Source organism: Seriola dumerili, unplaced genomic scaffold (genome assembly GCF_002260705.1).
Source record: "Seriola dumerili isolate Sdu_G_001 unplaced genomic scaffold, Sdu_1.0 BDQW01000191.1, whole genome shotgun sequence".
In the NCBI taxonomy this organism is placed as follows: Eukaryota; Metazoa; Chordata; class Actinopteri; order Carangiformes; family Carangidae; genus Seriola; species Seriola dumerili.
The window spans coordinates 9202244-9229623 of NW_019174446.1; the positions used below are offsets into that span (position 1 = coordinate 9202244).

The 27380-nt window shown below is 38.7% G+C and overlaps 1 protein-coding gene across 5 annotated transcripts in view; it reads right to left on the reverse strand.

The window, feature by feature from the left end:
* The window catches only part of LOC111227696 (metastasis suppressor protein 1-like), a 54043-nt gene that overhangs the window by 16898 nt on the left and 9765 nt on the right, over positions 1 to 27380 (reverse strand). For all 5 annotated transcript variants that reach the window (XM_022753339.1, XM_022753336.1, XM_022753338.1 and 2 more), the window contains exons 4-6: positions 3304 to 3388; positions 1766 to 1857; positions 1379 to 1453 (exon numbers count right to left, since the gene is read on the reverse strand). In XM_022753339.1, coding sequence (XP_022609060.1) covers positions 1379 to 1453; positions 1766 to 1857; positions 3304 to 3388 — 252 coding nt within the window. The remainder of the gene's footprint in view (positions 1 to 1378; positions 1454 to 1765; positions 1858 to 3303; positions 3389 to 27380) is intronic.

Below are 27380 nucleotides of genomic sequence, written 5' to 3' on the forward strand. Positions count from 1 at the left end.
TCTATAATGTGCTTATGCCAACAGTGTTTAATGATAATCAAAGTCATGCAGGCAGCTGTAGAGGAATGACACGTCTTATGTAGTAGTATTAGTAATGATCACAATGTGCAGTATAAGTTATATACCAACATTAAATCTACTGCATAATATGAGTAAGAGGATCCTTAAGTTACTTGTATTTCTTCCTGAACATCTGTACATGTTCCACATCTACTGATTCAAACCTGAAACTATCAACATCCCAAAACATACTGGAAACATATTCATCTCACTCCTTTTTTGTGTATGGTATTTTTTGTCAAGGTAGGTGAGTGCGTATGTAGAACCTGAGCCAAGAGGACTGCAGAGAGAAACAGCCTCTGTGTTTACCAAGTAAGGTAATGTTTAGCCTTACTAGATCTGCACATGTCTAATCAGTAAGGACAAACTTAACTTAGGACTTCTTTTATATACACACATCACTGCCGTCTAATAAAAACATCATATATACAATTTGGACATTGTCCCACTTTACTATTTGATTATTTAATTCATCTGATTTTTCCTTTAGTCCTGAATGTTGACTTCTTGCAGACAAGTCTTTGAACCAGTACAACATAAATCACACTAAACTAAAACACTACCAAAGCCTAAGTGCATAGTGTTAAAGTAAAGCACTTTTTTTTCAGTGATAGCATTAGTGGATTTCAATGAATGAGTTTTTGTTTTGTTTTTGTTTTTTTGATGTTCACTACTTGACACAGCAGGTAGATTGGAGATTTTTTATTTTAGCTGTGTTAGCAACTAGAAAACAGACGACTACAAGATTCTTACAGCGGTCAATGAAAACTATGTCTTTCTTATTATGTTATTTCTTATGTCTGGCTAGTAATGGCAGATACATAGCATCTATGGGAAGAGCACTGACTGAAGCTGAAGAACCTAAGCCTATCCTTCCCTAACTTTGCTTGAAATACACACATATATAATGTTTCATGCCTTCTGATTAATATGCAAACTAATAGAGGATAAGAAAAGCATTTTACTTGCTTTTCTTTCTAAGAATACAGATTCAAATTTAATTGATCAAATCTTCTGACAGACACATGTGATAGATGTATTTCACTGGATTAGCAGGTAATGCTCCAGGTTGATGAAAGTGTCATTCCTATATTTAGCTAGTATTTATGCCTGCACAATGAAGACAATAAGCAAGTGTATACAGTGAAGTTCGCCTTGTTTTCATTCTTTGTGATCAAAATTTTACTACTCTGTGGGTACAAGATTGTTAGAGTAAGATTCGCCTCCATCATTAAGCAGACCAACTGCACTTAGCAGTGATATTTTTGTTTAGTCACTTAGGCTATGGGTTTAAAACCAAAATGAAATATGTTTTTACCTTTCTTTGCTTTCTTCTGTAGTTTCAGTGTGTCAGAGGACTTCTTCTTAATTTCCTGCCGGGCTCTTTTATACTCTGGTTCAGATGGACAAGGTAAAAAAGTTAACTGTGTGAAAACTTTGTCTTAAAGTTTTTAATACAATTAATAATAGTTTTTGGGACAGAATAACAAAAATTGTATGACGACCTGATTGCCAACCTAAGTTTAAAGCCATAATTACTCAGTAACTTGTTGAGTCTAATGCAGTGGTGAATAGAGCTGATGAAAGAACAATCCTGGCACTTTACATTGCTTGAAAATAATTAAGATGTATTTTATTTTCAAACTAATTCCTGGACCTGTGTATTGCTTATGTTCTTGTATATGATTGCATTTGTGTAACCTACCTTTAGCATGGTCCTTGTCCAAAGTATTTACACCTCTTTTCCACTCCTCCATCTGTTCTTGTAGTGGGTTGATCAGACCCTCCAGGAAACCCCTGCAAAAAAACAGGTTACTCACTTCTGATCTGAGGTCAGCCTCATCAATTAAACCATTTATAAATAGATTTGTTAAAGACTAACCTTTTAAAATTTAAACTTCTCATATGTATCCAAAATAAGTTTTATTGACCAATCATATAGTTGTACATCCTATTTATAAACACATAAATGCAAAATACCTGTCACCAACTTTTGACTCTTGTTTCACTTTATTCATGTCTTACAGATTTACTATACATGGTTTATCAGTGTGTCTGTAGCAGACAGACTGTCAGACATAAAAACCATTCGGTCTGGTTTTCCTTTCTGTCTGTATAGTATATGGTCTTGTCTGTCAATCATTAACAGACAGAAACAAAGGTAGAAAAACAGAGACTGAGAGAGAAAAAGTCTGCTTATGTCTGACTGTGTGTCACAGGAGGAAGGAAGAGGCTTGTGCAGTCATGTCTGTCAATCATTACCAAACTGTGCCTGCCTTCCAAGATGTATTTGTGAGTGTGTTTAAGAGGCTGAGAGTGTGGGAGCTGGGCAGCTGCAGGCTTAGTGCATGAAACTAAAATTAGAATTCTCCCGCTTGCAGACATTTCTCCAAAGAGTGTGTGTGTCTGTGTGTGTCAGTGGGTGGCTGGTGGTGACCACAGCCCCCCTGGGTACAGCTCCTGCTATGGAGATCCAAGTGGAATCTCTGCTGAAATGCCACCCGAATTAGAGAGCCCCTTGTCTGTGTAGTGTGTGTGGGTATAATGTGTGTGTGTGTGTGTGTGTGTGTGTGTGAGAGAGAGAGAGAGAGAGAGAGAGAGAGAGAGAGAGAGACATGTTGTGTACGACTTCACTGAGACATTATAGATGCTTGTCCTGCCAGACAAATCATCTCTTTCCCAGCATTTCATGAAAAAAAGCACATTTTCACCCCCACACACAAAATATCAAGTTATGGAGACATATGGTGAGATAACAATTCAATAACAGACCATTTTATTGGGAGTTGCAGTACTAGGGAAACAGCTTGGGTCGAAGTACACTAACTGTGAGTCAGGGATATAAGAAACACTGCAAGAGGAAGTTGTTTATCTGTGAAAGTTTTAAAAGTTTTATAGTCCTGACATTTTTTTCTCAGGACTTAAAAATCACTCTGTTGTATCACTTGACTTTGGCACAATTTGAGTGTTTGGAGAGGATATTTGTTGGACATATGAACTCCCTGTTGATATTTTTTCCTTTTTTTTTTTTTTTTAGCTCAGCCAAACCACAGTAATGCCAGTGAAATCCCCACTCCTACCCAACCTCTCCAACATCTAAGCAAAGCATTCACCAAAAATCCACCAGACACTGCATCATATCAGAACCTGCATGGTGGAAATTTCAGTAGTAATGCCACTGAGGAGTGAAAAAGGAAGGAAAAAAGTACAGTACACAAATAAATTATGTGTAATGTTCCTTACATCGAGAACTGTTTGAGTTTAACCTCTATGCTGCGATGTCTCATACACATCCTGGTCAGCGCTGATCCAATGTCTCTGGTCCCACCTAAAAGATATTAAAAAAAAAAGACAAAAAAAATGTACAAAATAAAACCAAGCTTCTAATGTGATAACTGCTAAAATCATTCATTCATCTATTTAACCAAATCTCAGATATGAACCAGTATCACAACAACTCACTGAAGAAGGACATGACATATAGAAAATGTTAGATGGTCAAACTATTCACATGAAAATATTCTTTGAATGATATGAGAGCACATGAACAGGTTTGACAGTAAGCAGAGGGCTAGAGGCAAGAAAAGCCAGAAAGGAAGGCTCAAGTGCAAATATCACACTGTGATTTACACAGACTGTAACAAAGATTTTTCAACTTTACTGTAAGTGACACCGATGTCCATAAAAGTGACAATAAACCAATGAATCCAATTGTATCTTTTTTTACTTCAGCCACTAAGTCTGTTTTTGGGATGAACTGTCTGAATCAACCACCATCAAAAAGTTTTTTAATTTTCAACAGAAGGTTTGCTGCAATTTGAGTGAACATACAATTACTTCAGAACTACAGATGCATCATTAAACAGGATGTCTCATTACAAAGGCAACTATTGAGATTCCACAGGGAAAAATGCAGACAATGGGCTTTTGAAAATGATTAGGTAGCTGTACATCTACAATGTAAACACTGAATGAAAAGCCGCTTGGTATTTGAGTGCAGCACATAATAGTCTGCTAATGCTGTAAAGCAATTAACTTCAGACTAAATTGAGAGTGACTTTGCTACTGGAAAAAAAATTTGTTGCTGGAACGAGCACTCACTGACCCCACTCTTTCCACCGTAGCTGAAAACTGTGGGAATCAGTGGGAAACACCGAATTACGAACTGCACACATATTCAGGTCAGGAGAAGTGATGGGAAGTTGGAGCTGGAGTCCTGAAAATGTGCTTGGGGCTAATGTCAGTTCCCGTCACACAGGCTAACTAACTGTCCACTGGAAGGCCTCAGGCTGGACAGCTATGCAGGGACTTGACGTTGATTGACAGAACTATTGTTTGGCTGCTCAGTATGACTAGTCGGTTTCTCTGTGGGACTGAAGCACTACTGTGTGTGTGTGTATGTCTGCATGTGTTGGTGTGTGCATGAGAGAGAGGAGGTGGGGGCAAGGAGATCTTATATGAAACTGAGTGGAGTTCTTTTGACATTCTGTTATGTGACAGAGTGATACTCTCAGTTTGTGTGTGCATGGTTTTGTGTGTGTGTGTGTGTGTGTGTGTGTGTGTGTGTGTGTGTGTTTGTGTGTGTGTGTGTGTGTGTGTGTGTGTGTGTGTGTGTTTTAGAGACAGTTTGGTTGTGATGATCTGATGTGAAGTGTGAATCCTCTCCAACCGAGCAAGCCATTCTGCTGTCAGCACAGTCCTTGCTGCATGCAGAGTCAAACACACAGAGCTGTCACTCACTCACACTCAGATTCACACACACACATACACACATAAAATTGTCTTTTACTGTCAGAGGCTGGACAAAACAAATGCATGAGGCTGTTGATTTGGCCTGCAACACTTATTTATGGTGACTGGGGTGTCAAGAATAGAAGAAATCCTGTAATCAAGAAATCTTTACAGAGCAACTTTCAAATTGAATTTGTGCTTTCAAATGGAATTAAAATTCAACTTCATATCATATTATATCAAATTAATATTAATATTGATTCAACTCAATATTACTAGTGGATAGTAATATGATATGAGTGAAGCAAAATTAAGATAGACCAAGAAAACTGTAAACGGTATTGCAGACTCCTCAAAATGTTATGTTGATGAGAGCTAGCCTGTGTCAACTATGCATCTCAGGCTGCGCCATGGTAGGAAAAAGTTGGGCCAAAACTTCTTATCTGGAGCATATCTGCTGAATTACTGAATGTCTAAATTCAACAGAATAATGGTGAAGAGTTGTTAGGTGGATTAATTATTTTGTTGTGTTTTTCCCTAAATGAAAACACAATATATAGATAGAGAATATTGTGTGTCAATGTTGCAAAATGTGCAAACAGTGCTACATGAAAAGTTCTGCATTGCATCTCCTCTGGTTCGAATCTAAACCAAGAACTGTTTTTCAGACAATCTCCATCTGTCCTGCTCTTCTAAAAGGCCGGTGTTAGCTCACTATGCTTTTGGCAGCTGAGTGAAAAGAAGGCAAAGCAGAGACAAATAACCTGGAGAGATACAGGGCAACACTGAATGTAGCTATTCTATATGGCAAATTACAACTTTCACGCACCTTTCAACAATACATAATTTAATGTCAATCCCACTGAGCCCATTATGGCCTCAAATTTTTCCCTCTATCCATTCATTCATCCGTCCCTCTGTAACTGCGTGTGCTTATTATTACAGAGGGTGTGGCTACTACATGGCATAAAGGACCTTTCTGTTGTATAACACCATAATGCTCATTCATTCTTGTGTTGACTTGTTTAGTCATCCTATCCATCCATCTGCCCACCTCTTCCTTACTATAACTGCTTGTTATTCTAGAGGGTGTGTCTGATAGATGCCACAGTGCCACAGGGTGGCCACACAGCCAAAAAAAGGAGTTAGTTTTTCATTAAAAAGTTACTGTAGAGGTCAAGCCCATGCTGTCAAGGGAAGAGTTTGGTTTCACTTGATTATTCATTTGGCCCAACCCCACCCAAACTACTAGATTTAATATGAGGCATTCAATTGAACCAAAATCTGCTCTTGGTTACATGTAGTATTATGGGTGTGCTAGAAATATTACACTAACAGTCAATAGTCACTTTGCAGTCAAGTCAGATTTTGTGAGATAACTGCAACAACCCATTTCCATTTGAATAGAGTTCCAATGAATGGCACACCTCCTTTCAAGAGGTCGTATTTGAAAGAGACTATAGCTAACATACAAAAGATGGGCATACGTAGAAACTTGTCTGCAGATGTTAGAATTGCTCAAGATGTGGCAAAATAACTTCTTTTATGCCATGAGCACAAACTGATAAAAAGAAAAACTGCAAGTAACTGTGCCTTGCAACTAAAATTTTCAAACCATAGCAACATGATAATCATAATAATAAATAATTCAGAAATACCACATATTCCATGTACTAAAGAGACTTGTGTCTCTTCTCTCTACCCTGGTTTCTCCCTCTCACAGCAGGTAGCTAGTCAATGTGGTTTGTGCCATGACTGCCAGTTGCCATGGAAACACTACATTTATGTGTGTGTATTGTGTGTGCCTGCTAGTCTGACTTGGGCTCCAAAAAGGTTACTGGTTTCGGAACCTTTTTGTGTGTAAAGTGACTTATTATCATGACATGTCATAATCTTTGGGAAGCATTTGACACACACAGTCTGCACATGTAGTCACAGTGATGTTATGAAAAATATTCTAAATTATCAAAATAATAATCAAAATATTGGTTTCAACCACATCACCCATGAGGAGCTCACACATAGCATGCAGTCAAAAGTGTTAAGGGTTAAGAAACTGGCCAAAAGTGGATGCAGTATCAGGTTGATCTGCACAGTTTGTGGAAAGTTGTTTTGTTGCTCTCAGGATAAAGTGGCTGCTAACTCAAATGGTCTACTCCGTCTAGCACCGAATGACCCCTGGATAGAAATAGCTGCACTGGCAGCACCAGTTGCCTGCCACACACATACACACACACAAAAGCTTGCCTCAATGCCAGGCCAGACTGCTGCTGTGTGTGTGTAGTGGCATAGCTGGCTGTCAGTAGAAATACCTGCTGTGTGACATGGTTGTTTCGGAGGCTTGTAATTATCACTGGACTACCAACACCTGACCAGTAGAAAGCACAGACATACACTCAGACACACTATAAGCTCCACTCTTTGGTGCACTTGTGCACCAACCACGCTAAACTAAACACAGCAAGCAAGTAGGCAGCACTAGTAACATGGAGGAAAAAAATAGCAAATTTGGTCACAGTATGTTTTAATGTTTCACAGTATGGTGGCTGGTGCATGATTTCACAGGCCTAGTTAGTCAACAATGTCCCACAGTATAAAGACAATGGCTTTTAATTACATTTATTTACTACATCTACTTGGTGTTCATTTAATCACTACTTTCAAACATTTTCTATCAAGTGAATGATGAGAGTAATATGTACAAAACATTATTTGTCACTATACATGCGTCAGGTTGTAATACTAAGAAACTACTACTTATATTCCTATCAAAGCTTTGTCTCTTGGTTACTGATATTACAGCTTTCTGTGGGAACCAATGTCTCAAGAGGCTTTGGGGACATTTGTGACAGAGGTGATAGTTTTCCATCAGTGTGTGTGTGTGTGTCTGTGTGTGCGTATGAGAGTGACAGAGAGATAGGATGGCAATTTGATGTCGAGTTGCCAAGTCTGTCTCTGTCCTCAACCCCCTTCCAGACTGTTCCTTGGAATGTCGCACTATGCTGACACAGAGGGTGTGTGTGTGTGTGTGTGTGTGTGTGTGTGTGTGTGTGTGTGTGTGTGTGTGTGTTTCTAAGAAAGCATAAGAAACAAGGGACTTTGAGAGGACACTTGATTAAAGAGGTAGATGTGTAAATGTATTTAAGGTGTTTTTATCATTAACTCTCACTATGATGCATAGCCCTTGCAGTAGTAGGAGTGCAGTACCAAAATGTCCTGTGTGAGGTACCTCTTTATTTTTGGCTAATGTTGCAATAAACTCACTTGCTAAATAAGCTTGCTAGACAGTTTTCCAAAGGCAGCAGGCTGTGTAACTCATCCTCTGGGTAGAATTAAATAAAGGTGGAAGGACAAAGTTCCTTCCTTTGTCTGTATTTAAACGACTGGCTTACCCTTCAGGTTATTATGAGAATGTGACATGATTTGGTGCAATTTGAAACCATCAATAATAATGGCATCAATACAGGTGGAAGTAATATGATACCAGCAATATGACACTGTATGATCCTGTCCTATAAGCCTGCACCACATACCTGTAGTAAAAACTCAATATATCAGTATGTTATTTGCACTATGACAACACATAGGTAGAGCTAGGAATTATTCTACTTTTATTTACAGCTCTGCAAATGTACTACTACAACTACACAGCTACTGTGATATTTCCTGATTTCAATCAATTGGAACTTTTCAAAAGCAACACTGTTGGCTTAAAAACTCAAAAACAGCACTTCTGCATCAGATTACATAGATACCTTTTTGTTTATAGGACCCTAACTCATTTAAATAAATATGTAAAAAACAAGAACCTTTATTGTGTGTAGCCCAATGTCACAACAGGCAGTAATAATTAATCTCATAACCTCACAAATCAATTTGTTATAAGCAGGTTTGGAACATTGCTACAATTTTGGGAGATCAAACTTCACTCTCTACACTATCCAGCCTGAAACTACTATCTGAAACTACCTGAAAACTATCTGTATTCATGCTTTCAGATAAAACATAAATCTAAAAGGTGCTTATGTAGGTGCAAATCCTATGGTGTAGCCTTTCTAAAAATAAGATCCATGGTTCACTTCTGGTAAACCCACTAAAGAAAACATGTGGAACACACTACGCCAGTCTGCATCTTTAAACAGATCTCAGTCTGTCAATGGAGGATGGAGGGAAAGCTGATATGCAGAGAGAAGAATGACTGATTGAGAGAGGAAGAGAAATAAAGGAAGGGAGAATGGTTAAAAAGGTGAATGTTAAAAAAGCCTCTCCATACATTCATATAAAAAACAGAAGAGAAGGAGATATGGGGGAGGAGAAATGCCTTAGAGCCAAAGGGAAAAGGTAAATAGAGAATGAGAGAGTGATTTGGCTTGGGTAGTTCTGACATGAACATCAGAGGCTGGCTAGCTAAAACCAACTCTGTGTATGGGCCCCAGATGGTTGCTGTTAACTCCGGGCCAGTGGTTACACTGATAAGAGACTGGAGACCATACAGCTGCATACACACACACATGCACATACACTCACCCAGCTGGACAGAGGTAAGGCGATCTGTTCACTAGCTAATTAGAGGGCTGGAGAAAGCATATCCACACTAAGCTGGCTAAATTTAAAAACACATCTTCTTCACATTGGCCAAATCTGGTGTTTTTCACACCAAAAAAGAACAGTTATGTATATCTGCACAGCTGCCTGCTATGTAATAATGTTAGGAAGGCAATCATGTGTTGCCTCCAGCTAATGCAACTGATTACATAATACTGTTGTCAGCAACCTGCATTAATGTTTATCATTTCAGGCTAACTTGCAAACATTAAGTACTGATTACACTGACAGTCTTACAGTAAAATTGCAGCAATTACAGCTGGAACAGGTGGCATTTAGTCAAATCACTATTTTATTCTCATAACACAAATAGAAACATTTTAATGAGAACAACCAAATTCAGTGTTTGGCAAAACTGAAACACAATATCACAGACAGTTACTGAACTGAAATTTTAAATCAATATTCATAGTGGTATTTCTATAATAGTTTCTACATTTAGAATGTGTTACTGTGTTAAAAGAATCTGAATCCTAAATCATTTTATCATTTACAGACTACGAGATTCCAATCATGCCTTTGAAAACAGATCTCTCTCACACACACACACACACACACACACACACACACACACACACACACACACACACACACACACACACACACACACACACACACACACACACACACAACACACACACACTCCTAGCTGAGCAGTTGGCATGCCCAGATGGAGCCACCCACATTGCACAGAAACAGGCTAACATTTCATTCATTGATTTATTCGTCTGCTCTGTCAGTCTGGTAGCCTACTGTAAGTATACAATTACACTTTTTAATAAACGATAAACTACATGGCAAAGTGTGAGAGTCTCAAGTGAATCCGGGACTTCAGGGAGCTGGAAAAAAGGCAATGAATGTAACAATGAATACATTTACAATACTATTCATACTAGTTTCATGGGTTAAGTAAGGAGAAGTGTCCGAATGATCTCCACAGTAAAGGGCTTATAATAGTCTGTTGTAATAGTTGGCCTGGCCTCCTTAGGAAACAAGCTCACCTCTTCATTCATCAATAGCTGCTGACAGAAACTCAGCTTGTCTGTCTTACCCCATCTACCCACACACAAACACACACATTCAACAGTCAGCAAGTCTAGCCTCAGTGGGCACCAACATATGCAAATATGTGGGTGAGCAAACGCACACGCACCTGCTGCAGTGTGACCAGTGCTGACGCACAAAAACTCTGGACTGTCTGTCTACAGCCCCAAACAGCTGTCATCCACAGACAGGAGAAGGGAAAAGCAGGACAGAGGGGAGGATGAGGAGAGCAGAGGAATTGAGAGAAAAAAGAGTACTAATATCAGATACTGTAAAAATTGTGTAGTAGATATGGCGTGTGCAACTGTGCTAAAGTTGAACAAAGGTTTTCATGCACTGGAATATAATGCAGTTCACATTTGTGTATGTTAAATAGGGCTGTGTATTGGCAAATCAAAATATTGACATAACAACAGAAACATTATTGGTGCTGTATCAATTGATTCTCAATGAAATGCACAGCCATTAAACAAAGAATGATGTCAAAAGGGCCAGTACTGAATTTGCAACCACAGCACTGTTACGTGCATTATAAAATTTCAGCTCTCAGCCCTGGACCAATGGTCATGAACATACAGTATATCATAAAAGAACATATACAGTATAGTAACAAGGATTGTTGCCAAGTAGAAAGACAGAGGGAAGGGCATCCATCAAAAATCCATCATAGATAATTAAACAGGTTTAGAACCATGATGCTGTTTGTCAGTGGTTTGCATCATAGTCAAGTGAGCCACCAAAACAACTGCAGGCTCACATCTGAGTGTCTTTATGCAGATAGTGAAGGACAGCTGGATGTGTACCTTAATGACAATATTCATCACAATTGGCATTCAGCCAACAGTGTGGTGGATCATACACCTGACTGCAATTCTACAAAGATATTCACAACCTGTTTTGTTTAAAAGAAGCCAAAACAGACTCACTGTAAACTGCAGTTGCGAATGTGTGTCAGTGTGCCACTGCAATGCAGTGAAATGCATCCTGAATAATAATGCATGAGACTCCCGTTACCCCCCTCTCCTTTACATTGCTCTCCTTTCCTGAGGGCTGTACCTCCCCCCACAGCAAAATCTCCTCTCCTACCCCAAATTTGTCTTCTCTTCTCCTCTCCATCTTCCAACTCAATTGCCCTCTTTCTCCCTTTTCACTACCTTCCTGCTTGCACTCTCCTCTAGTTTATTCCGTCATCTCATAATCGGAGTGGAAAGGATGAGAAGTGGAAAGATTAATTACAGGGACAAATGAGTTATGTGTGCAGAGATGGTTTAGAGGTGTAAAGCAAAGAAACCTAAGAGTTTTGGACCGACATACACTAAGCAGGTCGAAGGCTGGTAACAGTAAGTGTGTCAGTGTGCCACTGTAGTGCAGTCTGAATACTAATGAATTCTGCATAAAATTCTTAGAATTTTTGTTAGTGTTGATATGAAGCTTATTGGAAAATAGACAGAGATATATTTTAAGTTTTTGATGTAAAGGAATTGCATGTGAAGAGGTGAGGAGAGCAGAAGATACAGAAGAGAGGAGAGAGTATAGATGACAAAGAGGAGTAATTTGTGACTGACAGTATGCCGCCTCTATGTGGTTCTGCAGTGTGAATGCTAACAAGGTCTTGAGGCCATAGATAAACAAGACAAATGCACCCATTGCTCTCTGCCTCTCCCTTTTTAATTTGGATGCTTACTTAGCTACTGTATGTGTACCTCCTTCTTCTGTTATCCTCACCATTTTTCACAATTTCTGTCTCAAAGCACTGTGGTATGAATGGATAACTGAAGCAATGACTGGGAACCAATTAAGATAACAAGACTGCATTGCACTTGTCTACAAAATGCTACCATCATTTTTCCTGTCACACTCTTGCACATTTGCTGCACATCCAGTCCTTATTTATAGAGAAAAAAATGCTTCCCATGTGCCCAATACATCATCATTATAACTATTGCATTTGAAAATGCATTTGTCTGCATTTGGTATCTATCACTTGAATAATAATATGGGCAATTTTAAGCATTTCTGAGGAGATTTACATCAAATTCAAAGTATAAGACTTAAGATACATATAGTCCCTAGTTTTAGGACAATGCAGCAGTACTTCATCATCGTCCTAAACATACAGCTGAAGCAAACAAACAAGTGTTTTATGGCCAAACTGTGGAATGTTATTGACTGGCTGAGTCAGTCACCTGACTCTGAGCAGGTGTTCCACATGTCGAGGACCACACGGATGGTAGAAAAGCCCTAAAACACGAACTACAGTAATCAAATACGGCTTCAGTACACAAGAAACCAGATGTCAGCTGATGTTTACAGTATGCACTGCCACAGCCTTTAGTTGGTCATCTAAAGGCATGAAGCATGTATCTTTGTTAAAGAAATAAAAAACTATGATATATCTGCCTGGAGACAAACTGTTAAGAGGAGGAGTGAAGTATAGTACAGTAAGATCTCTAAAATCCACATGCTGTATAAGAAAAGTACAAGAGAACAGTATGAGAGAGGTCTCTAGACAGAAATCCTCAGCAAGCAAACAGTCTCCAGGCAGACTTGATATGTTAATTTATGCTAACTGGCTTACTGTACTCTTACAGTACTATGTCATAACTGCACATGTTGGCTTCAGCTGCAGATTGCGATGCAAATGTAGGTCAGGGAGTAATTTCACCCCTCCTCCTCCTCTTTATTCTACTGTATTCCTTTGATTTCTTCCTTTGAGCTGTTCTCACTCTGATCTACTTCTCAAATCGTACACTCCAATCTTTCTGTGCTCAGTTTAGTTTTCTCTCTTTCTGGTTTCTGTCTGTACTAGCTTAATCCTCTGTTCCCACCCTGCCTCTCTGATGTCTGCGAGTGTAGTACCATAATGTTAACATGGTGCCTGAGTTAATCTAGTCAGTAAGCAGTTGGCCAGTTCAGTGAGCGGTCAAAGTCAAGACAAAAATAAACGCTCAAAAGTGTGTCCCATGGGAAAGTGCATGATAGAAATACAGCATTTTGGCGAATACCTCAAATGCCACATCCACTGACTGAAAAGTGAAAAATGTTTCACAGTGTTTTCTCAAAAGAAAATCCTTGCAACAACTTTAAAAAACATCCTATAATGTACAACATATTCAATGGAAAATATCACCTCTCTTATTTACAAAAAGCCTGCAGGTTCCCACACACAGTAGCAGATACTTTAATTAACATCTGAACATAGCTTGGTCTTTGGTCTTCAGAGCTGCACGTTTCAGGACTAAGTCAGTTCTCGAATATTGGGTGGAATGATGAGCATTATGTAATTGGGCAAAATGCCCATTCTTTGGTATGTATGGGTGGTCAAATACAAAGACACAGGCTATCGATGACAGGCTACAATCAGTGGACTTTTGGACAATAGAAATCACCACAAGTGCTTTTGCATTTTTTTCGTCAGCAGCGAATAATTAACCTGTAAGTGGTTAAAGCACAAAAATGTCAGTTGTTGTAATAGAACTGACAATATGGGGTTTCAGTCACTGATAACCAATGCCTGTATATTTCTCTACATCATCTAACAGGTCAGCAGCAGCTATAAGTCTGCTGCCAGAAATCTAACCAATTAAAGCATCCAACGAGGGGGTTTAAACGTGTCATAAGATGACCACAGAGAGAGATAGAAAGAGAGAAAGAGAATAGATTACCCAAGAGCCCACTCTTGCTCTTTTCCAGGCTGTGATGCCCCACTTTTCATTAATCTTCCTTTCTGGTCTGATACACCTTCTACAGGCAGATAGACAGACAGGATTTACTAAGAATTCTACCAAGGAACTAAATTCATTGCTTTTTTTCAGCTGACTATTGCCATCCATATTTGTGGTACACAGAACTGTGAAGTAGTAGCAATGATAACTGTAACTTAAAACCAATCAAACAGTGGAACCCAGTCAACATAAAATCCAATGTTAAAACACTAACAGTGTGTGATGAGACACTGTTTGGTGAAAACACCAGACAAGTCTCACGTAAGCAGATGGTCAAAACGTGCAAAAAGTCTGATGTCACTGTTAATCATTTACAGTGAGGACAACAAAGGTTCATATTTCAACTGCAATAACTGACGGCAGCAACAACTGAATAAACTAAGATCTGAGTCACAGGTTCTGAGTCATGTTCGTTTTGTGTGCAAGACAAAAGTCACAGCTATAGATGCCTATATTACTCTAGATTGAAATTCTGTGTGAACATGGCAGAGATATTCAAGTCAAGTTTTAGATGTATCAACAGCACAAGTCTTAACACCTCTGTAGAATGAAATAAATATAACTTTTAAAATTATCAGCACAAAGAAAATTTGTTACAACACGTATGTGTAAATGATACAGAGAAAAACAAGTAATACAAGGACGGAGGGTGGAGAAGTTATACATAAAATACAGACACAAACCATGTGAGAAGAGTTTTAGTGCTTGACAGTCTCAATGCCCCATTTAGGGGATTACGCAAGAGATTTACTTGGAAGCAACACTTCTGAAGATATTTTAACAGAAATCATAATATGCTTTTAGTATGGGTGTGAACAAGGAACAGCACTGTCTTAGGGTTGCATCAGTGTTGAAGCTGATGTGGTGCTCAATGTGTGAAATGTTTCACTGAAGAATAAAATGTATCTGATGTGTATAAAAATTACTGTCAGTAGCTGCAATATTGTAATACCAAACACAACCTCGTATAAAAACTTGCAACATAACTGGTGTATACATGTATAGACAATGTGCATTGATATGTAGTGTATACTAACTATACATTCAAGTTCCCCGATACTATTGCCAAAATACAACCTTATTCAATAATCAATCACATGTAATCCTGTCAATCAAGGCAAAATCAAATAGATAAGACATAGAGATACGACATCTGTTATTTAGCCATGATAACACCTTTTTCATTCATTAATGCTATTCAGAACTCATTCACCACACATTACCTGCTGTTTGCAAACAGGAGGAAATGATGCAAAATGGAAAGTAAAGACAAAAATAACTATAGCCTATTGAGGCTCAGTCAATATAGCTGTAACAGTGTTGATAAGTAATCTTATCAATGATTCCATTTAAACAATAAATAGCACGGCTGCTTTTATTACAATCTGGAAAAGACAACAGGAGGATAAGATAAAAGTTTATATTGTTAGAACAGCGACAAATGTCAATATCCGCCTTGGTCAATAACAAACACTTAAGTTGTATCTTTCTGGCCTTTTACTGTTAGAGAGGACAGACCCAAAGTTAGCCTGTACATCAAAGTGATTAAGAAAAAAATATTTGACCGTTAACAATGGGAAGATGGTCTTTACTGAATGTAACTTTCTTTAACTTTAAGTGTGGCACATTAGTTTCTGGGGGGAAATCCAGCCTTGAACACAGTTTACATGAGCTAGAGTAACAAGTTTTAACCTGACAAAGTTAGACACAAGGCAGCATTCTGTGGTATAATTAACACACACATGAAAGCAATGAAGATCAGCTTCTAGCCTAACTTGCCACTAACCAAACAGGGCATCACAAATACTCGCTGTCTACAGTGTTTGGCTTTTCAACTTCTGCACTTAGTCTCTGAATGAGCCGTGACCTTTCCCTTCCCTGCAGGGAGAGAGACTGAGAGGCCTCTAGTCTGTGAGATACTGGTGATAATTTAAACCAGAGACACACCAGAGAGGCTGAACTGTTTGTCAGTACAACACAACACTACCTTGTTTGCAATAATGACCACCAGATTACATCTACCATGTGTGTGTCTGAGCCTTTGCATGCATGTATGTCTGCATGTGTGTACTTGTGTATGTGTAAGAGCCCCATTACTGTCAAAGAGTTAGAAAGGCGACATTCTCCAATCCAATGTCACTCTACATCCATCCACCCACCCATGTGTACACACATACACACACTCTCCACACAAACACATCATTCATTCAGAGTGTTTTATGAAGTGTCTATGGGACGATTGGGAACAATCCAGTCACTGAAAGCTCAGAGTTAAACCACTGACCGAGTAACTTGAATGGACTGCAGATAACCATTATTTATCAACCTATCAACCAATACAATGGCTGTATTATCTCACACACTCAATGATAAACTCATATCCTTTAAAACTATTTAAAGAACATTGTTTGACATGCTTGTTCAGCAGAGTTTACAGCAAATTCACTGAAGACATTATTTTCTTAAATTTAAAACATTTAAAACTTAAAATGATTACATGTAGAAATATTAGGCACATTTAACATACAGTCATTTTTAATATTTTCATGCATACCTTGTTCTAAAAGAACAAAATTTTATTGGTGACAGGGGAGGAGTGAATGAGCCGACACTGTGTCCAAGTTCACCTCTAAAGTTCATGCTGCAGCAGATGGCTCACAAGCCCAGTTACAGGGGCAACAAGCTGATGATGGTATCCCACTGTGCATGTCTGCTGCTATCTGTGTATTTATGCAAATGTCTTGCTGTTGCACATTACTCTCAAGTATGACACATCATCAAAGACTGGAAAACCTGAGGACACAAACACACCTTCTATTTCTGTTCTTTCCCATCACAAGCTAGCTTTTACTCTTGTGTTATTCTGTCTCTGCCCCCTGTACCTTCCCATCTTACTCACTGTCCTTGAGAGGAGTTTCAACTGAGCAAAAAGTTCCTGATGATAAACAGAAAATGGTTTGGTGTTGCTGTCACGGACCGGCTGTGTATACACCTGGCCTCGACAGCTTGGACACAGACAGGAGGTGGGGGCAGAGAGGGAAGTAGAAGACATGGAGAAAGGGAGGAACTGAAGGAGACAAAAAATGAAGGTGAGGAAGTGAGAACAAATATGCAGAAAGTAGGACTGGAGGGAGGAAAAGAGAGCTAAACAGGCAACATTTAACAACTGGAATGTAATCAAATATTTACGGATGGGAAATTGGGAACAAATCAATAAACATACTTGTTTTCTTGGTATGTGTTAGTTTATCTCTGGAGATACTGAATATAAACATTTTGTTCAATTTGTGTTTTCTGGCTGCAACATGACTGTTAGTTTACTCTGTGAGGACTCATCAAAATAAAAATAAAAAATCAATGAATTTAGACACAGACCATCTATATGAAATCCAGCATGCAACTATAAGCAGTATAGAACAACGCCAGACTGTGTTGGGTCACAACTTGGTGGCTGAGAGCATTAAAAGAGAGATGAACCAGGTCCTTCAATGCATTTTTATCCATCAGAAAGGAGTATGAGTTCAGCAACTTGTTTAATAAATGCTTATCAAACCACCTCAGAAAGACACAAGTCGGGCATTCATTTGCCAGAGAGGTTTGTGTTTTGAATTTAGCTTTGCATGCATGTCAGATGTTCCAAATCCAAATCTCACTGGTCTAACCGGGTTATGTTTAAACAAAAGCAGAGAGCAAACAGTGCTAACATGCACAAACAATTGTGCAGAAACACACTGCATGCACAGTCAAGTGCACAGAGGATTCTCCACCTCAAACACACTTAAACATGTTTAACCTACACTCAAAAACATACCCACTCTCTCTCTGCTACATGTTCCACACATATACAGAAACCTACACTTCCACATTTGTGTCTCCTAACTCCATGACAAGGGCATTTTGGAGCCAAACTCTGACTTTGTAATGTCAACAAGCAGATGTTCGTATTAAAGCAGATGGTTGCAGATAAATCTTTCCAAGAAAGTTCCTTGTATTTTCTATGTTAATGTGTTTTATAGTGCAAACTAAATGGCAAGGCAAGTGAGTCTCTACCATGAGACGTGACAAAAGAGTTTGACCCATAAATTCTCAAACAGCAGAAAGAAAGACCGGCATTAAATCAGCCTGAGGGATATATTGTCTGTGAGTCTGAGAGAGGCATAGATCATTTTGAGCATACTAGTCTATATGATTGAATCTTGCGCTGTGTGTGCATATGTGTGCATGTGAACACAAGGGTGTGGAAGCTTCAATTTCTCTGTGAGTATATGCGTGAGTCTGTATATTTGACCCATTAACTGATTTAATTGCTGGTTCCAGTGATCTGTAAGATTCCCAGGATGGGGTCATGGTGAACAGAAGAGAACAGAGGATGGTTTGAGAGGCTCTCAGCTCATCCAGGGGATGGGATCTAGGTCTGGGCAGGACAGAGGGCAGGAAATGTACACGGCCACGCTGGTCTTGGACAGAAAAGGACAGAGCCCTTTCAGAGAGGGCATTGAGACAGTGGGTTAGTTCAGGATCTAAGGCTGCTCTGTAACAGCGGCCAAGGCATGAACTGAGAGGGGCAAAGAGGAAAGGGCCTGATTTTTTTTCATGGAGCTGTATGGGGGTCTGTCTATGGCAGAGCACACAGAGTGTGCTTAGAGAAGTGAACAAAGTACAGACAGAATTAGACTCAACTCTGTTCCAAAAGTTTCAAGTTCAGTGCATTCCAAGTTGGGTTTACTAAGTCAGTGTGCATGATCATTTAACAGAAAGTGTCACTTTTGTGTTGGAGCCTGTCAAATGAAAGTACATCTGTATTCAGCTGAGACTTAGTGGATTATCGAGAGTTAGCGTGAGCAGCTCAAAAAGAAAAGTGCACGATAAAACCTGAGTGTCTACTTATTTCAAACTTTGTAACTCGATCACTTATTTACTTTAATTAAAATAAGCTGGACGTCAGCCAGTTCACAGTAATTATGTGGCCCAGCAACACTAAGCAAAGAAAGGATGAGAGAGGGAACAGAGGCCTCATTGAGAAACAACTGGGGCGTGTATATGCACACATACACACAAGAATAAATACAGTATGTGTAGCATGTACTTGGCCATGTGCACACACATGCACCTACAAGCTCAAACCATTGCACACACATGACAACCAACATTTGATTCCTCACCTTAAATCTCTATCTCTCTCTCTCTCACACACTCTCACTCACTCACACACTCTCACTCACTCACACACACACACGCACACATGCGCGCACACACACACACACACACACACACACACACACACACACACTAATGTATAGTTTTTGGGCTCCTGGGAGTCATTCAGACTCAAAGACTACAGAGATCTACAGTATCTAATTCATGTATACACTCATAACTAATCCCTCTAGCTCCCATTTAGATTTTGTGGATCCCACTGTCTCATATCCACAATTAGTGAACTGTCAGCTTTATGTGCATGTTAACTAACCTCAATTTTTGCCATGCATGCTGTCGCTGTAACTTATCTTTTAATTATTCTTAAAGCATCAACTACTGAGACTGAAAAGTTCAAAAGAGAAATAATATGTGACTATGTTATCTATGCCTGTAATAGAGACAGGCATAGATAATAGATAACAGTTGTGACAGCTTCTGCCCTGTATTAACAGAGGCACCAAGTGCATTACCAGATGACTGGAAATAGTAGAAGGTAAATCTTTACAGACATCTGGGCTTTTCAGCTCCACTCACTCAGACTATCTGCTTAACACAGCAACATGAACATCATGAACGGCATGAACAACAATTGATGCCAGATGCATGTCAATTGCCGGTTTGCAGTTTTTCAATTGACTTTTTTTCTGTTCCAGTGACATTTTCTTAAGAAACACACCACAGACAGTTCCGAAGGAAGAACACACATACCTCTAGATTGGAAGTTATTTTCAAGGGCTGAACTCATTGTAGGCACACAAAGGCCTCAGTGGAACTAACCTATTCCTTAAGGAGGGACAACACTGATATTAATGGGAGAGGTTATACAATGAGCTGAGGCTAGGCAGCGTATGGAGGTCAGAAAGATGTAGCACAGCCACTTTGTCAAAACTAGAAGCAAGCTGGCAAATATGCAGCAATGAGGAACTTTGCAAGGGCATTTCAACCAGTATATCAGTATGGTTCATTCAGCCCTGGAAATGTTTTCATTAAAATACCCCTGACTTCAGTGTTGATTACAGTGTTCACAGTATATTCTATTATTATTGATTATGTACAGTATGACTTCAGACTATATTTTGATCTAAGATTTAAATCTTGCAGCACACAAAGCAACTCAGTTTCATAGCCCCAATCCTTTGCCTCTCCATGTTTACAGGGAGACCAAAAAACATTAAAGTTTTTATAAAGGCTGCAGCTTTCTCTGACATACTGTGCAGTCTCCAGTAAACATAATAGTGTTTATGTTTGGTTGGTGTGTTGTTTTTCTCCACTGGTCCTGGTGGAAAAACTTGAGTTGGATAAAAGGAAGTATTGTAATAATGACACCAGGGAAGTAAGAAAGACAATAATAGCCATATTCAGACAGGATGTGTGTAAAAATTGTAAGTCTGGGGAAACAGGTTGTCATGTTAGAGACTATATTTCCAAGGAAAACTTGTGTTGATCATACAGTCGGCATTGTTGTATGTAGGTAAAGAGTCTTTTAGCCTCATCTTTCTGAATGTGCTTGTAGGTAATTTTGAATGACTGGTTTTTCAACTTTGGTATTCAATTGGAAAACCAAAACAAAATGATAAAGTTTATTTTCATGCAGGTGCACTTCTTAAACCACTAATTGCATATAAAATGAAGACAATATGTAACAGCATATACGCAATTACAGTGATTTGGGTTAATGATTAATTATTCTTGCTCAAAACAATCTGAATAAGTGGGTAAGTGAGGTAACTGTGGGATTCAAGTAATTATCAGCTCTAAAAACACATCTGTACAACCACATAATCTTTCTAGGTCCTCATAGACCCAACAGGCTTCTACATGCTAGCTTTGTGGGTAGGCATCTTCTTCATCTCTGCAGGGCCAGACGTGTCCAAACAGACTCAAAGCGAGAGCTGCTGACAGAGCCACTGGGTTTAATATACACACATACGTGCACACACTCACATGTACTGTATACGTACACACACACACACACACACACACACACACACACACACTCAATCTACATGGAGAAGCAGTGTCCTGACAGCTGCCAACCCACATGTGACACAGCCTTAGTTATTTTTATAACTGTGAACAAACTATTATGCTTTGGGTGGTGTGACAAAGTCAGTGTTGTGTATGTGTTTGTGAATGTGTTTTTGAACATACAATAAGCAAGAAGTGACAGAGATAAATAATTTAGCAATCCTCATAATGTTTCATACACTGTTATATTTTTCCAAAGGCCACTTGTGTTAATTGTGTAGTTTGTATTGCATCACATTTCAGATTACAAGCTACTTGTTTTTTCCCCCCAACAACAGTGGCTTTTGAGATCAGACGCTGGGACTTAAAGATGGGTCAATGGAAGACTGAAACAAACCTGCCCTCTAATTATGACTCAAACTGGTAAAACTTGCTCTTTATGAACCTAATGAGATGTTGAGATGTTAATCACTCTTCCTACAGTACATCCCTATCTGCATAACAGTAATATACAGTTGTCTTTGTCATAATGGCCTTTGACTTGAGAAAATATATTGATGTAATTCTCATCTGTTTTTAGTCCAACAATATGCAGTTCCTGGAAAGGGTCAAAATTGCATTACTGTGTTATTTTTAACTTTGGCTTTCCTTGTCTGGTCTGTTGTATGGAATGACCTCATCTCTCTGTGCAGCCTGGTTACCATCAGCTGTTTCACCGAGGCTGACGCGGAAGAAATCTCACAACTCAACCTCTCCGTCACTCTAATACTTACTCTGTGAATGTTATACTGCAGAGAAGTAGCCCTGGTATATATGAACACACACACACAAACAAGCTAAAAAATGCAGACAGAGGCACACAGAGACACACACATAAACAAGCCCATTATATGAAGAAGGAAACTATGACGAAACTATAATTTGATACAAAACAGAGGGAAACGGGGGATCTACATGGAATGAACTGAAGCTTGATGAAACAAGAGAAATGATTATTCTCCAGAGTAGCTCTTCTTTGTTCTTCTGCCCCTTTTCTCTCTTTATCTCTCTCTCTCTCTTCATGGATTCAATAGGGCTTTGTCTCATTCTTCACCAACGACATTGCTGTTTCGAGTTTTCAGAGGGAGGGAATACACTTCAGATTGCCTGGTTTTGTCTCAACCAACAGCTGAAATTTAGCAAAAATGATCATGAAATTCGAAGTTGAATTTCAAAGCTATTGGTCTGGCTTTATGGAATCACTGACAAAATATTCAGTCTGCTTGTTTTGCCCATAAAGTTAATTCTTTAACTTGCCTCATATGTCCTCTTGCTGTTATTCGAGTGTGAATGCTGTACTTGTCTGATAAACTTTAGGTACAGACACTTGCAGAGAAAGCAGGGACTCTTTTGAAGGATGGTTGATGCATCATATACTTGTTTTTTAACTTATGTTGTACCCTGTCCTTTGATTCACTGGGTCCATTTTCTAAACTGCTTAGTTACCTCGTGGGAAAAATAAATGGATCTTAGATGCATCATGACAACTGAGTGCTGATGCAAAAAACTACTTCACCAGACTTCAGAGGGCTCTCCACAGATGGCTACTTTTATATACTGCAGTAAAGTCACATTTTAGAGGAGGTGATAATGAGTTAAGGAGATTATTGACAGAATGTGATGTGAATCAATGTGAACCATTCTGCTCATTTAAAATGTTTAATTTAACCAAGATTAATTAACTGATTCCAACAAGTTCACTCTGATAAAATATGTCTTTATTGTGTCTTCTGACAAGTGCTTTACACTCTGTATCAAGAGGAAAGTTACTGTAATGGATATATTCTGGTTCTCAATCAAACCAACCCTATCAAGAGTGGTCATGTGCATCTGGAGCTAAAACTGTTTTGTGGTCAAATCATACCACCTCCAATTTAAATCTAATTGAATTGTGAGATAAGTAAGGATCCTCAGCCCATTGCCCAGAGTGTCACATTTTTCCTTTCAACAACTCCACAGTTACCTCTTGGTATTAGCTTGTTTTTTAGTCTCCTGGGCATTGTTCCATGTGGCCGTTGATGTCTAAGCACTTCTATCAAGTCAGGCCCAGAACATGTTTAATCATTAACGCATAATCAGATGAGTTTAAATCAAATAGAACCATTAGACCTATCAGAGCAAACACTATCACACTGCTTCAAGGCAGAGGCAGTTCTCTAGGGGCATGATGTGCGTGTCCTTGGATGCGTTTGTGTCAACAGTACATGGATATAAGCATATGACAGCATGTAATGTTTTCACCTTTGTGGGCAGCGGTTAAAGAGAAAAGACATAAGGGAGAAGGATACAGGGACAGAGAGTAGGAAGGTTAAAGAAAAGGCAATACATAGAATAAGAAGGACAAAAGAAAGAAAAAAGTGGCAAAGGGGACAGGAGAAAAAAGAAGCACAAAAGAGTACAAACTGTGACAGACTTAAAAGAAATAAGTGAGAGACAGACAAAAATATGCTTTTAATTCAGTTCCTCTGTTAATGAGTCACTGGATTAGTGTGAAGACAGCAAACAAATATAATTTAAACACACTTGTGTGACCTAATCTTCTGTCATCAGAATTGCTGCAGGTAATCTTAAAAGTCTTAAAAATCAACAAGCTCTTGTAATGGATAAACAAAAAATGTTTAGGAGAAAAAAAAAACCTTTGTTGTTGATATGACACACTGACACACAACACTATGCATAACAAAGAAAACGTCTCTTTCTAACATGGTCTAGCTTTTTAGTCTCTCAAGAATGTCTTGCACTGAGTTTAAGGTGAGTCTGATTTGTCCCACGTGAGTGGGACAAACATTTGCATGTATATTGTTAAACTTTCTTGAATTATTAACCAGTGTAAAACTGTGCTCAGGTCATTTCTGGAGAATCTCACTGCTGACAGACAAAGCCAGCCAACCAATGTTTTAGAAAAAAAAGTCTAATCTCTTTTGAAAACACATGGAGTAGCCAAAGCTAAGCTGTCCATGCTCAGCACCTACTGCTAAAATAAACAGAGCTGCAAGGACAAATGCAGAGTACAGAAAACAAACAACTGGATGAAAAACATGTACACAGGGATAGACTAAGATGATCAGGAAAGGGGGATCTTGAATAAAATAGAAATGTGTTTGCACATACATATGTACAAATACGTTTGTTTGTTCTACTAAAGAAAGCAGATCTGCAAATGCTCACTGTCAGCTTCAATACACATCAGCCACAATAATAGAGCACAACAGAGGAAAAGAAAGGCTTTGTCAGGAAGCTTAAGTCTGTCTTTCTTTCTTTTATTCAAACATTCTCCACTTGGCATTCCAGTTATTTTATTTCACTCAACTGTAAACTAATAAGTTGGAATTTCACATAAAAAGAAGCACATGCATATCTCTCATAGTGATTTTAACATTAATTATTGCATCTTAATCCTCATTTATTCTCTAGCCTTAACTGTATGTCTTCAACCTAGTGTCTGTAATGAAAAGAGTAGATGAGTGTCCCAGGTTTGCAGGATTTTTCTCCTTTGTTGAAGACATCTGGTTCTCATAAATCAATTAAAATATATCACTAAACGAATGCACAAACAGAAATAGCATGCAACAGCTGATCATTACATGAAGCTACAGTCTTTCAATGGAGCTTTTCCAAAACTCAGTTGAAGGCATTTACTACACCACAAGGATTAGCTCATGCAAAGAGTATTTACTGATATTTACACTAGAAGGTTGTTTCACAACCCCAATGTGTTCTGCATGACACAATTATAACTACAATGCTGACGCAGCTCTTTCATTATAAATCAACAGACATGTTTTAATGGAAAACCACTTGCATTAATTTGTTAGGTTGTTCATTTCACTTCAATTAAAATATCACATACACTTCAATATGACTAATATCAAGGATGTAATAAGGACAAAACAATGTTTGACTATAACTTATACAGCTGCTGAGCAGGCCTGAGAGAGCTACTCTAACAGTCTGTCAACACTGATAATGACATTGTTTGAGTTACATTCTAATTTGATAACAGTGGGACTAATCTATCTTTATATGAAAGAAGTTGTGAATAGGCCATAGTCAGAGCAATCAAAGACATCTTGGCAAAAGGTCAGCTTCTGTGCACAAGGTGTTTTTTTTCTCTTAATTCCCTGAACTTCATCAAAAATCATTGAGTCATTTCAGAGGGAAGATTTTCTTTGAAGAGCTTGAAACCACCTTTCACACACTGAAATTATGACAACAATTAAGCAACTCCAGTGGTGATGCAATGGGCCGCTTTACGAATCAATCTCTACCAGTGTTCTGGCACACCAGAAGAGTTTTTGAATTAGTGAGTAAAATTACCTTCTTTGTTAAACTATTTTCTTTAACTAAAGCATAAAAATTCTGATACTGTACAGCAGTTCTTTGATACAACTTATATTGACAGTATGAATTACAAATGTACAAAAGCAGAGTACACTATGTAAGTGAAAACTGGCTGGTTCTTAAATGGGAGTGCTCTTTTAAAAAAACAAACAAAAAAAAACATTCATTTGGCATGATCATTTAACACACATATTTTACAAGGATGCATACGTGAACACAAAATTGCTGTCCAAGGTTCAAGTTGTGAAGAGACTCCTTTTTGATCATTCTGCTTCACTGATAGCAGTGATAAAAGTAACTTTCATCTAAACACCGATAAACATAACAGCTGTCACATATCAAAGCCTTCGAAGTCTATAGATAAAGCCCTGAATCTTTATGAGCTACCATCATGGCCAATATCTGCAAGGTTACAACGGTAAAATCGTTTACAAGGGCGGCTGAAAGTTTTGTTCTCATGATTAAGAGAGTAAATGACCCTTAATATGTGCACTGACAAATCCCTGGTTACCTTCATGTTTGTGCACCTTTATTATTGTTGTGAGAAGAGCATTAACAGTTGCGGTGGCAGGAAGAAGAAAGGCTGTTTACTTTTTTACTTTGGCCCTTCAACTGATTTCCATGCTGTTACCATAGTGATGGCTGTAGGAACAACTGTGTGTATAATGTGGCCTCAGCGGCCTCTGGCTAATTATGATGAGCAAACAGAAAATGGTGTGTGTCAGTCTGTACTTTTTCTGATCTACACAAAGCCATGCCAAAACTCTTTAATTTCAAAGCTACTGTAGCAAACACACAGACACACACACAGACACACACACAGACAGACACACAGACAGACACACAGACACACACACACACAGACACACACACACACACACACACACACACACACAGGCTGTGATATCTTTAGAGAATACACTTTGCTTTTCTGCTTTGTAAGTGAACAATAGAGGAAGGTGATATTTTCACAAAGACGCCTACCCCGGGCACTTCTAGAGGTCCATTACATGCACATAACAACTGTTTTGTAGATACAGTAGAATCCAGCAGAGCAGTTTGGTTTGGTGACAAATGAGCCCTCAGTAAATTATACTCCAGAGATCAAGTTTTCTTTCCCAAACAGATTTTATGGGCTGCTGTGGGGACCATCCAATTTTTCATGCCTCTAAGCTACTGGAAACCATGGCCACCACAGACACCATATTGCTAGTATCTTTAAAATAAGTTAACTTATGGGGAGATGAGAAAAACTTTGTTTCAGACTCACTCTGCTGTCTTCTAGCAAATGTTCAATGTGTTTAAAGCGGAATGGATTCAGAGGCCTGTGAATTAGGTCAGTACATAAAAAACTTCAAAACAAGCAAGCAAACAAATACAAAAACATGACACCTTTACTTCATTATCAATGTTATTCTTTTCTCAACACATGGTGGTCATTACAGCAGCTATCAGAGCTCTCTGGAGCATGCCCAATTCAAAAACTCTTTAATCACTATGGAAAACTCAAACAACCCTATCTGCAGGAAGACAGTCATTAGGTGGACAAAGTCTGCATGTGTGTACCCATGTGTGTACCCATGTGTGTACCCGTGTGTGTGTGTGTGTGTGTGTGTGTGTGTGTGTGTGTGTGTGTGTGTGTGATGGGACTTCAGATAGATCTAGTTT